We start from the raw sequence: 12,370 nt of genomic DNA, 5'->3' as shown, positions 1-12,370 counted from the left end.
CTTTCTGCTTGCTACTGCAGGTGGGAGAATGGCCAGTCGTAGCTTTCTACCTGCTAAGGCAAAACTGGGGCCTGCACCATGGCAGAGACTTCCAACAGTATTCCTCTCTGCTAGTGGAGGCTGGTAGAGAGGCAACTATGTGCCATCCTAACTCAGACACTCAACCATCAAGGGGAAGGGGATTAGGATTACATTCCTAATCTGGATCCAACCGAATGCATTTTAACATTGTCTGGATGGATAGTTCATCATGTGCACCGTACAAAACACATTTTCGTATGATTCAATCTATTACTAGTTTGGGGCAATAACCTTGACTTCAACAACTGTCTTACTCAGCATGTGTTATTTCCAAGTACATATCTCTTTTCTTTTCAATTATTTACTTTCTCTTTCCTTATCTAGTGATTTACCCAATAGTAGACTGAATCTTCATGCTATTTATACTGGTGTCATATATAAAAGAACCATGTGCTAAAATCTGTTATTTGTTGTTTATTTTAATATACTTTAAGAAGCACAATAAAAATGCAATTCATATACAGCAAAAACAAAGCAGTTTTTGAAAAGGCGGTAGTGTTTTACCTCTTTTGAAATGTTAACTCCTCTCTTATTCTGAAGAATTTCTTCTGATTCTGAAAACAATAAAGACATCAAATAGAGTACAACTTTTAACAAAAAGGTGTTACAGAGAAACAAGAACATTTTACAGTAAAACAAAGGAAGCCATCTTGGTCCACACACACACAAAAACAAAAAACAAAACCCACAGTGAGACAGGACTTTTACAAAGAAATTATTTTGTTACATTCTGATTGGTCCTTCTTGAACCTCCTTCAGATCAAAAAAAGAGAGGAAAGAATAAAAAATAATAGAATGAGAACTAATAAAGGCCCAGGAGATTGTCTAGTATTCCTTAACTCAAGGCTACTGAAGGATAAGATATTACAAAAAAAGTAATCAATGTAAATTGATGGTAGACGAGTTTGTAACCTGAAAGAGTCATTAAGGATTCAGTTTCAACCTCAGGATCTCTTTCAAAAATGTAGAGCATTGTATGCGCCAAAATGAGCATTAAAATGAATTGGAGCAGGGTTGCTCACAGTGGCTAAGAACTGTACATTCTTTCAGGCTTCCTCCCGCAATCCCCAATGCTGCCTGAAAATCTGCTTTGGAGGGTTGTGGGACCCTCTGGATCAACATGGAAGGTGGTAGTGGGGGTTACAGGGAGAATGGGAAATAGTTGGAAATTATTTCCCTTTCGCTTCTTCCATTGTGGAGCCGCCACTGGATCTCAATAATGCTCACCAACAAAAGGAGCCCTTCCATTTGCAGAACAGTAGGTCAGGATCTAACCCTTTAAAATACCGTATTTTTCGCTCTATAAGACACACTTTCCCCCTCCTAAAAAGTAAGGGGAAATGTGTGTGCGTCTTATGGAACGAATGCAGGCCGGAGGCTCTGCTCAGCGCTCCCTTTAAAGAGCCGCGTGGAGCGCGTGTGGGTCTCTTCCCCGAGGAGAGAGAAGGGCTACCCTTCTTCCTCCTTGTGGAAAAGCCCCCAAGAGCTTTTCCTTCATCGCACCAATCCCTCTTGCCCTCCTGGCTTCAGGGATAGCCCCGCAAAGCCTCCTGAGCGAAGATGGAGGAGCGCTCCCTCTTAGCTCAGGGTGCTTTGCGTTGCTTTCTTATTTCTTGTTTTCCTCCCCTAAAAACTAGGTGCGTCCGGTGCATCTAATAGAGTGAAAAATACAGTAGTTTAATATAATGAATTGGGCTAACAAGATTTGTTTATTGCTAAACACATCCAAAAATACCAAACAGGATGGGCACGTACATTGCCTAAAAAAGAAAGGAAATGCACCATATTATAGCATTGGTATGAGTTGGTGAAAGTTATACTTCAAATCATTGGCTTTCCCTGTCCAGGAAACTGCCGGGCAGAGAAGCCATCAAGAGGTAATCACTGGAATGACCTAGTCATTGACTTAAAAAAAGACACAGAGAGAGAACAGATCAGTAAAAGAGAGAGAGAGAGAGAGAGACTATTCTGCCAGAGTGCAAGTGGGGAAGTTCCAGATTTGAAGTGGACAGTGATGTAAGCGAACGGTAAAAAGTGTCAGTTTTGCAAGCTGGAGTGGGAGGGTAGAGCTCAAGGTGTGCTGTCATTTTGTGCTGCAGAGAGCGTCAGACACAATGCTTAGGGTCTATGAATCCAAGCCTGTAGCAATGGAAGGAGCAGGACCCTCTTGGGTTGAGAATGCTCTGCATTCTCTCCATATAGGCTCAGGTTGCAATAAGATAAAGCATGATATAAGAAATAAAGGGAGAAATAAAAAACACTAAAATTCAATAGTACAGTGGTGCCTCGCAAGATGAAAAGAATCTGTTCTGTGATTCTCTTCGTCTAGCGGTTTTTTCGTCTTGCGAAGCAAGCCCATTGAAGGATTAGCAGATTAGCGCTATTAGCGCTATTAGAGGCTTTTAGAGGCTTTTAGCGGCTTATCTGCTGATCGGATCAGCTGATAATTGGCGTAGCACTACTAGCGGCTTATCTGCTGATCGGATCAGCTGATAAGCGGCTTAGCGCTATTAACGGCTTATCTGCTGATCGGATTAGCTGATAAGCGGCTTAGCGCTATTAGCGGCTTTTAGCTGCTTTTAGCGGCTTATCGGCTGATCGGATCAGCTGATAAGCGGCTTAGCGGCTTAGGAAAAGGGGGGGAAGAGAAAAAAAACCAGCAGGAACTCGCAAGACATTGTCGTCTTGCGAAGCAAGCCCATAGGAGATTCGTTTTGCGAAGCACCTCCAAAACGGAAAACTCTTTCGTCTAGTGAGTTTTCCGTCTTGTGAGGCATTCGTCTTGCGGGGCACCACTGTATTTAATGGATGGCTATACCATCTCCTGTCTTCAACCACAAATCCAGAGACACACCACAGTTTACCTGAATGATACCGTTGTCCACCGGTGGTCCATGGACCACAATCTGGGAACCCCTGACATATTCAACTTTGCTGGGATAAATAGCTTTTCTAGTTTACTGAATTCTCTTAGCTTCTGTATTTGTTTCTAACTTCCCTGTGAAGTGCAGCTGTACTAGAAAGAAAACTGAGCAGCAGAGACTTCTTTCATATACAGTATAATACAAAATGACATTCACATGAACAAACATACCAGCTATAAATTAATACTCTCTTTTGTCTGGAAGCTTAATTTTTATGTTATCTGGTGGACCTAAAATAATTTCTCTGACAAGTTTAATTAGAATAATAAAGCTCTAGGGACCATATAACCATTTCTCCAGATTCTTGCAGTTATCCAAGCAGACAAAATGAACTTGAAATTACCTAAGGGTGGCAAATACGCAAAGGTTTATGAATGAACAAGATTAACATTAGTTAAAGTGAACCAGTTAGTTAACATTTGTTAGAGTGAACCACTGTCATACATTAGTAAACCTGAGGCAATATTTAGTCCAAGCAAAGTGTTGCACATTTATCCTAGCAATCTCTTATTACAGAAGATAATAACATTGTTTGGTAAGCAAAATGAACAAGCAAGTAAAAAACCTAAGAGCTCTTACTATGCTGATACTGGCTCTCCTTTAACTGAAATGTTTAAAATGTTAAAAACAGATGCCTACTAATTTCAAACACTGGAAAAGAGAGGCTTTAATGGTCTGATAACAAGCAGAATCTGACAGTGTAGACCACCATGTCAGCAGGTGACTGACTACAAGGAAATACCGTAATTGTTTCAGATACAGGAATTTTTAAAAAACCCTCCAGGTAACAAGGTGCCAATGTGGTTACTAGACTCCTATCATTCTTGACCATTTTTCATGCTGGCTAGGTCTGCACTATACATTTAAAGTAGCATCATACCACTTTAAACAGTCTTGTCTTCCCCCAAAGAATCCGAGGAACCGAAGTTTGTTAAGGGTGCTGAGAGTTCTTAGGAGACCCCTATTCCTACCCAACCGGATACAATTTCTAGAGTGGTTTAACAATCAATCCCTGTTCACAGGATGTTCTGAGAATTGCAGTTCTAGTAGAGGAATAGGAGGTCTCCTCTCAACTCTATTAACAAACTACACTTCCCAGGATTCTTTGGGGGAAGATGTGGCTGTTTAAAGTGGTATCCTACTGTTTTAAATGTATAGTGCACATGGGCACAAATGGCAGACACGCCCTATCATTCATGGAAAGTCCCACACCAGTCAGTTGCCAATTTAGTCACGGTTAGGATACTCCAGGTGGTGTTCCCTAGGAACAAGCAAATACAGTCGGACCTTGGAAGTGAACGGAATCTGTTCCAGAAGTCTGTTTGACTTCCAAAATGTTCGAAAACCAAAGCACGGTTTCTGATTGGCTGCCGGAAGCTCCTGCAGCCAATTGGAAGCTGCGGAACGTTCGGCTTCCAAAAGAATGTTTGAAATTTGTTTCGATTGTTTGGGAACTAAAATGTTCCAGAACTAGGCTGTTTGACTTCCAAGGTACGGCTGGCTGTATGTCGATTTTGGCTTCTTTCCATTTCTCACATTTCTAAGTTTGGTTTTCCACATTTCCACAAATGGTTTCAATTTTCTTTTTTTGGGGGGCGGGGGGAAGGCTTCGTTAAAATTAATCAGCATTTTAGGGGAAATTTCTCTTAATACATTCAAATGCAATTTTACGTCAAATACAGATATTTGCAAGGCAATTCCCCCCAATATAATATACATTTATATGCACACATTACCTTAGTATATGCATTTTTGTACATTCTACTTGGCTGGAGAACTGCATTGCTAATGACTGTGTTTCAGTTCCCCTATTGTTTTGGTTAGTGTGGATAGGTAAGTTCACCTTTAAATGCAAACTGAACTGAATGCAGTGGTACTTTGGGTTAAGTACTTAATTCGTTCCAGAGGTCCGTTCTTAACCTGAAACTGTTCTTAACCTGAAGCACCACTTTAGCTAATGGGGCCTCCTGCTGCCGCCGTGCTGCCAGAGCATGATTTCTGTTCTCATCTGAAGCAAAGTTCTTAACCTGAAGCACTATTTCTGGGTTAGCGGAGTCTGTAACCTGAAGCGTATGTAACCTGAAGCGTATGTAACCCGAGGTACCACTGTATGTGTCTCCCATCCATGGTGTCAGCTCTACTTTCTACTTATTATGGAAACCTTTTCCCAGCATTTTAATAGACTGAAAAGCTAGTAGAAGTAGATCAGGCTAAATTATTGTGACAGCATCAAATGGCCCGTGGTTGTTTTTTTTTTTGGGGGGGTGTAGTAGACTTAAAGAGTTGAGGAAACAGATTCTACAGAGAAATGGCAGACTCTACAAAACGCAGTCACCAAATGTGAAGATACACCAGTGTATAAAACTGGATTCAAGACCCATCAAATGCAGGTATCAGAATACAGTGGTAGCTTGGGTTACAGACGCTTCAGGTTACATACGCTTCAGGTTACAGACTCCGCTAACCCAGAAATAGTACCCTGGGTTAAGAACTTTGCTTCAGGATGAGAACAGAAATTGTGTGGTGGCATGTGTCTAGTTATTAACATCTGAACATAATTTTAATTACTCTTCAGAACTATGCAGATCTACAGTCAGACAGAAGCCAAAAAGAAGGCTGACTTCCGTCTCTCTGCCTGTGTTTGTGTGTGTGCATGTGTATGTGTGAGAGAGAGACTGTTCCTTATTTTTAATTCCTTTTCCTCTGTTCATATAGGCAGCATTTATCTAGGGGGCTAGTAAATAATTGGCACTTATCTGCAAGGCTGAAGGGTTGCACTAAGCAGGAGCAACTTTCTCCTTAGCACTACTGAAGCACTAAGCCTAATCTGGCATCAGTAGCTTGATACCCGTACAAATCTAATGAGCAAGGGATGAAAGGGTGAAAAGGAAAGAGGCTGTTCGCTCCATTCTAGAAATTCCTCATTGCACGTACAAAAAGAACTGGTAAACATCAGGATAGCTGATTGCAAAACTGCTTCTGATAAAATTCAGTTTCACTCCAAACATTGAATCAATATGCTTGAATGGCAGAATATAGCTGGAAGGAAGACAAAACTCTACATTTAAAAAAAAATTAATTTAGGCGTATGTGCCACCGGAGTGCTCAATAAAATACAGCATTCCTTTCGCCACCAGTCTACTTCTATATTACTACTGATTTTGAAAGTAAAATAAATAATTCAGGGAGACGGGAGCCAATAGTTTCTTCTAACTGCAATATATTGGGATCTGCAGATGAGGGTCAACATCAACCCCTCTTTATCAGAGGTGGTAGGGCAAGGAGTAGGACCTTTTCAAGAGTGGCACTTTATCTTTTCAATTCTCTTCTGAGGTGGCTGCTCCTATGGGAATCTAATTATGAAGCTAGTTTAACTGTAAAATGTTAGGTCACTCTCCAATCAGGGGCATATCTAGGGGCGACCTGGTTTACCCCCACCAATGGCACAGACTCAGGGGGCCACAAACATCATGCCTCTCCACTCTGGCTTGGAGTAGCTAGGAGCCCACCAACCCACCCACCAATGTGCTCCTGGGGCAGCTCCCCAGCAGGACACCAAGGGTGCAAGGGACAGGGGACACCAATAGAGCTCCTTGCCAAGGGCACAAGGTAACGCCTTTGTCTCCAGTGAACACACATGCCACTTAAACCTTTACTGCAGCAGTGTTGGCCATATTTCTGAGGGCTGGTCTGAGAAATTCTAAGGTACATCTTCAAATGGGGAATCATAATTTGCACAATTAGACTGGGATGAATTCAGCTTTCAAACATGAGGCTGAAAGAATGACTAGCTGCAGTCATTAAATGGAATCTCATGTGTGAACATCGGTTTGACTGTGCATGTAATAGGGCTTCAAGACAACACCGAATGCAGGTCTGTAGTGCTTAAATGACACAACTTGTTTGATCAGAGAGTACAAAAAGTGAAAGTGCTTACTACTGGAAACGATGGCTCTATGTAATGCAGTGTCAACACAGCACTTGTGGGCACCCCTGCATAGCCTTTCTCTTGTGCCTGCAAGGTCCTACTCTCCTGTTCCTACCCCTGCTAGTGTTAAGCTTGAAAGAAGTCTTTCATTGTAGCCAATAGAGGGCTTTTTCAAACTGAATTGTGACTTTGGGGGAGCGGTTTAGCTGGAGAGGGAAGTGGTAGCTTTCCCTAGCGGTGATTCTACCACCACCACCACCACCACCACAAACACCCTCCCATCACAATTAGATTTCAAAGATCCCTTCTACTGCAGCCAATAAAAGGCTCCCCGCCAGCCTAACTGAGGAAAGGGTGACTGAGGAAGGGGGAATACCCTTCCCTTCCTGCTTGCGGCCTCCCCCCTAATTCAAGCCTAATCGCTGATGGTAGCGTGGAGTGAGTGTGCATGCATGAGGGCCGGCCTGTAGTGTGTGTTTTGTGACTATGCCAGTTTTTCAGGTTTGCAAATATGCCAATGCACTGGCCCCAAAAGGCTGGTGAACCCTGCTATAGTACTGCCTCCAAGTATTTGAAAAGCTGTTGTGTTATGCAATCAAACTCACTCCCATGCTTTTAGGAAACAAAAGTCAGTGATGCTACTTCTAAATCTGTTTCTACTAGAGTGGTACCTCGGGTTAAGAACTTAATTCGTTCTGGAGGTTCGTTCTTAACCTGAAACTGTTCTTAACCTGAGGTACCACATTAGCTAATGGGGCCTCCCGCACAGCCGCTGCGTGATTTCTGTTCTCATCCTGAAGCAAAGTTCTCAACCTGAGGTACTATTTCTGGGTTAGCTGAGTCTGTACCCTGAAGCGTTTGTAACCCGAGGTACCACTGTACAGTGGTGCCCCGCAAGACGAATGCCTCGCAAGACGGAAAACTCGCTAGACGAAAGGGTTTTCCGTTTTTGAGCTGCTTCGCAAGACGAATTTCCCCATGGGCTTGCTTCGCAAGACGAAAACGTCTTGCAAGTTTGTTTCCTTTTTCTTAACACCGTTAATATAGTTGCGACTTGACTTCGAGGAGCAACTCATAGAACGCAGTGTACATAGTAGCCTTTTTTGAGGTTTTAAAAGACTTTGGTGATTTTTGAAGGTTTTTCCAAAACTTCTTTTGCAGCCATTTGGTAAGTTAAGCTTTTAAAACTTTTTTGGTGGGTTTTGGATTTTGGGTTGGGTGTTTGGAATTCAAGGACTTGGTGTTGGGAAGGGGTTTGCAAGAATCTGGAAGCTTGTGTTTTTTTCTGCATTTTTATGATTTTCTGAGACCATTGGGCCACTTTGCTGTTTTTTAAAAAAAATTCTGGGTTTGAATTTCTGTGTGCTGGGTGGCTGGGGGAACAGTTGGGGAGGGGTTTGCAAGAATCTGGAAGCTTGTGGGTTTTTTTCTGCATTTTTATGATTTTCTGTGACCATTGGGCCACTCTGCTGTTTTTTTTTTTAAAATCTGGGTTTGAATTTTGAAATGCTCTTTACAGTATGTGTGACTTTAAAGAGCACTTAATAAACTCTTGTTTTACCAAATTTGGCTTTGTTTGGACTTTTTTTGACCATAGGAACGCATTAATTGATTTTCAATGCATTCCTATGGGAAACCGTGCTTCGCAAGACGAAAAATTCGCTAGACGAAAAAATTCGCGGAACGAATTAATTTCGTCTTGCGAGGCACCACTGTATTACAGTATTAAAGCTGCATGTGTGATTATTACATGTGGTAATTCCATGGCTTTTCCCCAGCATGGTGTAGTGGTTAGAGCAGGGGTCAGCAACCTTTTTCAGCCGTGGGCCGGTCCACCGTCCCTCAGAGCACGTGGTGGGCCGGACTATATTTTGAAAAAAATATGAATGAATTCCTATGCTCCATAAATAACCCAGAGATGCATTTTAAACAAAAGCACGCATTCTACTCATGTAAGAACACCAGGCAGGCCCCACAAATAACCCAGAGATGCATTTTAAATAAAAGGACACATTCTACCCATGTAAAAACACGCTGATTCCCAGACCATCCGCGGTTGCCTACCATTGGGTTAGAGTGTTGGATGAAGACCTGGGCGACCAGGGTTCAAATCCTTACTCCAACCATGAAACTCACTTGGGTGACCATGTGCCAGTCACAGTCTCTCAGTTTAACCTACCTCACAGAGTTGTTGTGAGAATAAAACAGGGAGGGAGGGAGCGATGCACACAACGTTGAGCTCTTTGGAGGAAAAGTGGGGGATCTACACAATAAAATAAAATGTGGGCATGAACATGTGTACAATCTGAGTCAGTGCTCAATTAGAAATACCTCCATTCTTCTTCCTATAGGAGCCAACTCCTAGGGGTCCCTTCAGCTCCCCTAATAAAATATTTGAGGGGACCACCCAAGTTAATGGGCATTGCTATTCAAATCATGTGTGTGCGCCACATTATGTGATTATGTGGGGTAGGGCTTACCTGCCCCCCAATATTTTAGTCAAGTTGACACCCCTTCTTCTCCCTCCAGATAAGATGCTTAGTGATCAGCAACTGCCTTTTAAAAAAAGTTCTTTTTAAAGAGCGTGTGAATTAAGGGTTTTTTTGTGTTTAAATAAAACAGTAAAAACAAGGATAATACCAGATACCTACTATGCACTGTGACCCAGAAGGGCATCAAAACCAGTGCTACAAGAGGAGCCTTCATCTCCAATACTTCCTTTGCTTTTGGGATTCCCCCAAGAGAGGCAGGACCAGGGGCTAGGCTGGGAAACGCATCCTTGCCGCTGCTCTGCAAAAGGAGCTGCTCAGACTGTTTACAAGGAGCAGAAGAGGACAGCCTGCCACGCTATGCGCCCTCCCAAGTCAACTGGCGCCTTCATCCAATCGGGAGGAGGCGCCTCCCTCGCCTGCCACCAGCATCGCCGCCGCCTCGCCGGCTCCGCCTCGTTTTTCCCCAAGGTTCTGCCCTGACGCGGTTACCTAGCAACCGCCTTCTTTCCTGCCAGCCAATCACGGCCCCGCTGCTCCTGCTGACCCGGAAAAAGACGGCTGCAGCCTCTGGTGTTCCCGCGTGCTGCGTTGGGGAGGAAGGCGAAATTCAGATCGCTTTGAAACCAGCGGCGGGGAGGAGCAGGGCGGTTGTGCTTTGCTGTCGGCATTAGCCGCTGCTTGGGCAGCAACAGAAGCAGCAAGAGGGTGTTGTTTTTCGCCCCCCCCCATCCAGGGGCTGGGCAGGCGTTTTAAGGCAGCAAGCTGAATGCACACCAGCACTCTTGATGCTTGCAAATCTGGGGGGGGGGCGGCACCTGGAGTTGCTGGACTACAAGTCCCCCATATTCCCTAACCGTTGGGCCGGCCGGTTGTGGCTGATGGGTATTGTAGTCTCAGTAACACCTGAACCAAACCAAACCAGGAAGAGTGCAGAAGCGGAAAATAAGGACTATTCAATAAGCTCTGTTGAGAGATCATCCGCCCTTTGACTCTTCTTCCTTGTCACCTATCATCAGGCTCCCTGAACTGTTTCCATTCCAGCTGGCAGGGACAAAACTAGGATTCATTTCACCCGGGTCAAAGACCCAGTTTGGCACACCCACACACCCATGCATATTTGTATACACACACACGCACGGGCGTAGCCAAGGGAGGGGCAGCTGCCCCCCAATATCAGTAAAAATCAATAAAAAGACATAGCTAATTGAGGGCCTTCCCCCCCAACAAAAATCCTGGCTACACCCATGCACATATTTTCATTTTTGTGCCATGGTGTGCTAGAATGTAAACCTGAGGGTTGGGACTGTTTATTAATTATTATATTATTATTATTGTTCTGTAAGGTACTCTGGTATGTTTTGGGCTAAAGAGCTGATTATAAATGCTCTAAATAAATACGGTAAGTAGTTCTGGTGCTGTCTGCTCTATGATTCCACAGAGTTTTAGTGTATGGGCTTACCAAAGGCTGTGTGGGAGTATGGCCATGTTCAGAGAACCTTTTAATACACTTTTAAATCTGCACAGCTCCATGAGGAAGAATGAAGTGGTAGAATGAGGAGCGAGTAAAACAGACCACTGCAGACTGTAGGAGGGCAGAATGCATGGTGTTAGAAGATTGGGCAGAATGTTGCCCGAACTGGCTGGCCAGATGTGGCCGGGCACAACCTTTTATTTATTATTTATTAAATGAATGAAATTTATATGCCACTTGAGTAGAAAAACCTCAAAGTGGTTTACAAAAGACAAAAAAGTAAATCAAGAAAAAACCACAACCATGTTTTAAAATATACTTTTAAACATACAAAAGTTAAATACTAAAATACTGAAACAGATTAAAATTTAGCAGGCATACAAAAGAGTACAGTGAAGGCACCTGCTTGAATTCAATAGGTAGCATGCTCTGCCACACTAAATGAGTGAGTTCTTACCAATGCTGAACAGTATTATGTGGCACCTCTAGTAAATTCTGTTGTTGGGTTGCCATGGGAACTAAATGGTTAGACAATTTTTACTTCAGAATCACTTTGGGAATGTTATGAATATAAAAATCAGAAAAGGTAGCAGAAGACCCCTAGCTAACGATGAGGTAATGCAGATGTCTCTGTGTGACGAGAATCACACACACATGAAATAGCACAGAGAACTGACTTTTGTTAAGCATCTTAAAAGTTTTGGATGTCCCCTTGAGATCTGACGCCAGAGCAGTGGACTTTGGTTAGCCGTGTTATGAAGTATGTCCACATCTCTGCTCACTCTGTATGTGTAAATAAGTGCAGATATTACAAAATGTCAATAAAACTCCTGCGACCTTTTAACGGTGACCTACTTCCAAAGGGAACCAAACTCGGGCAACTTGAACAGACCTCAAATTTCTCAGTGCTTGGCGGGAACGTAACAATATTTTTAATACCTAGCTACTTGCTCCGCTTGCAAGTAACGTCCCTACTTAAGTTCAATAAGTCTTACAGTTAAGGTACTGAGCTGCAGCCCAGCAGTGAGCTGCTCTATGGATATATGCCCAGAAGGTATTCTGCAGCTCCAAAACCCAAGCCTTAAACCCATTTTCTTCTTCTTCTGGGCACCAGGGTGTGCCTTAGAGCAAGCTCCACTTCAGCTACACCCTTGTCACTTCTCTCCCACAGTTAGCACAGAGAAGCCCACTCTTCCTGGGGCCGGCCCACCTATGAGGCAAGGTTTGGGTGCCTCGGGCGGCTGGATGCACAGAGGTGGCAGACGCCAATGGAGATCTAGCTCCTCCCCTTTTGTTCCCTCTTGCCCCTCCCTCCCTCGCTCCCCCTGCCTGTCAGGGTGCCCTGCCTGCCGCCCCTCCTCCCGCTCCCTCCATTATGCCTCCCTGCCCCTTTAAACAATCTTGGCGGCGGCGGCGGCGCAGGGGGGCGGGGCGCGTCGCTTGAGCGGCGTCTGCCGGAGCCAACGGGCGGCGG

General features: G+C 43.8%; 1 protein-coding gene across 7 annotated transcripts in view; it reads right to left on the bottom strand.

Moving 5' to 3' along the window:
- The window catches only part of SEL1L2 (SEL1L2 adaptor subunit of SYVN1 ubiquitin ligase), a 47,711-nt gene extending 37,832 nt beyond the window's left edge, over positions 1 to 9,879 (bottom strand). For all 7 annotated transcript variants that reach the window (XM_082215541.1, XM_082215542.1, XM_082215543.1 and 4 more), the window contains exons 1-2: positions 9,585 to 9,879; positions 586 to 635 (exon numbers count right to left, since the gene is read on the bottom strand). In XM_082215541.1, coding sequence (XP_082071667.1) covers positions 586 to 635; positions 9,585 to 9,639 — 105 coding nt within the window. In that variant the 5' untranslated portion in view covers positions 9,640 to 9,879. The remainder of the gene's footprint in view (positions 1 to 585; positions 636 to 9,584) is intronic.
- Between the last annotated feature and the right edge of the window lie 2,491 nt (positions 9,880 to 12,370).

Source organism: Podarcis vaucheri, assembly GCF_965113315.1.
Source record: "Podarcis vaucheri genome assembly, chromosome: 3".
Classification (NCBI taxonomy): Eukaryota; Metazoa; Chordata; class Lepidosauria; order Squamata; family Lacertidae; genus Podarcis; species Podarcis vaucheri.
This window is presented reverse-complemented; position numbering and strand designations above follow the sequence as displayed.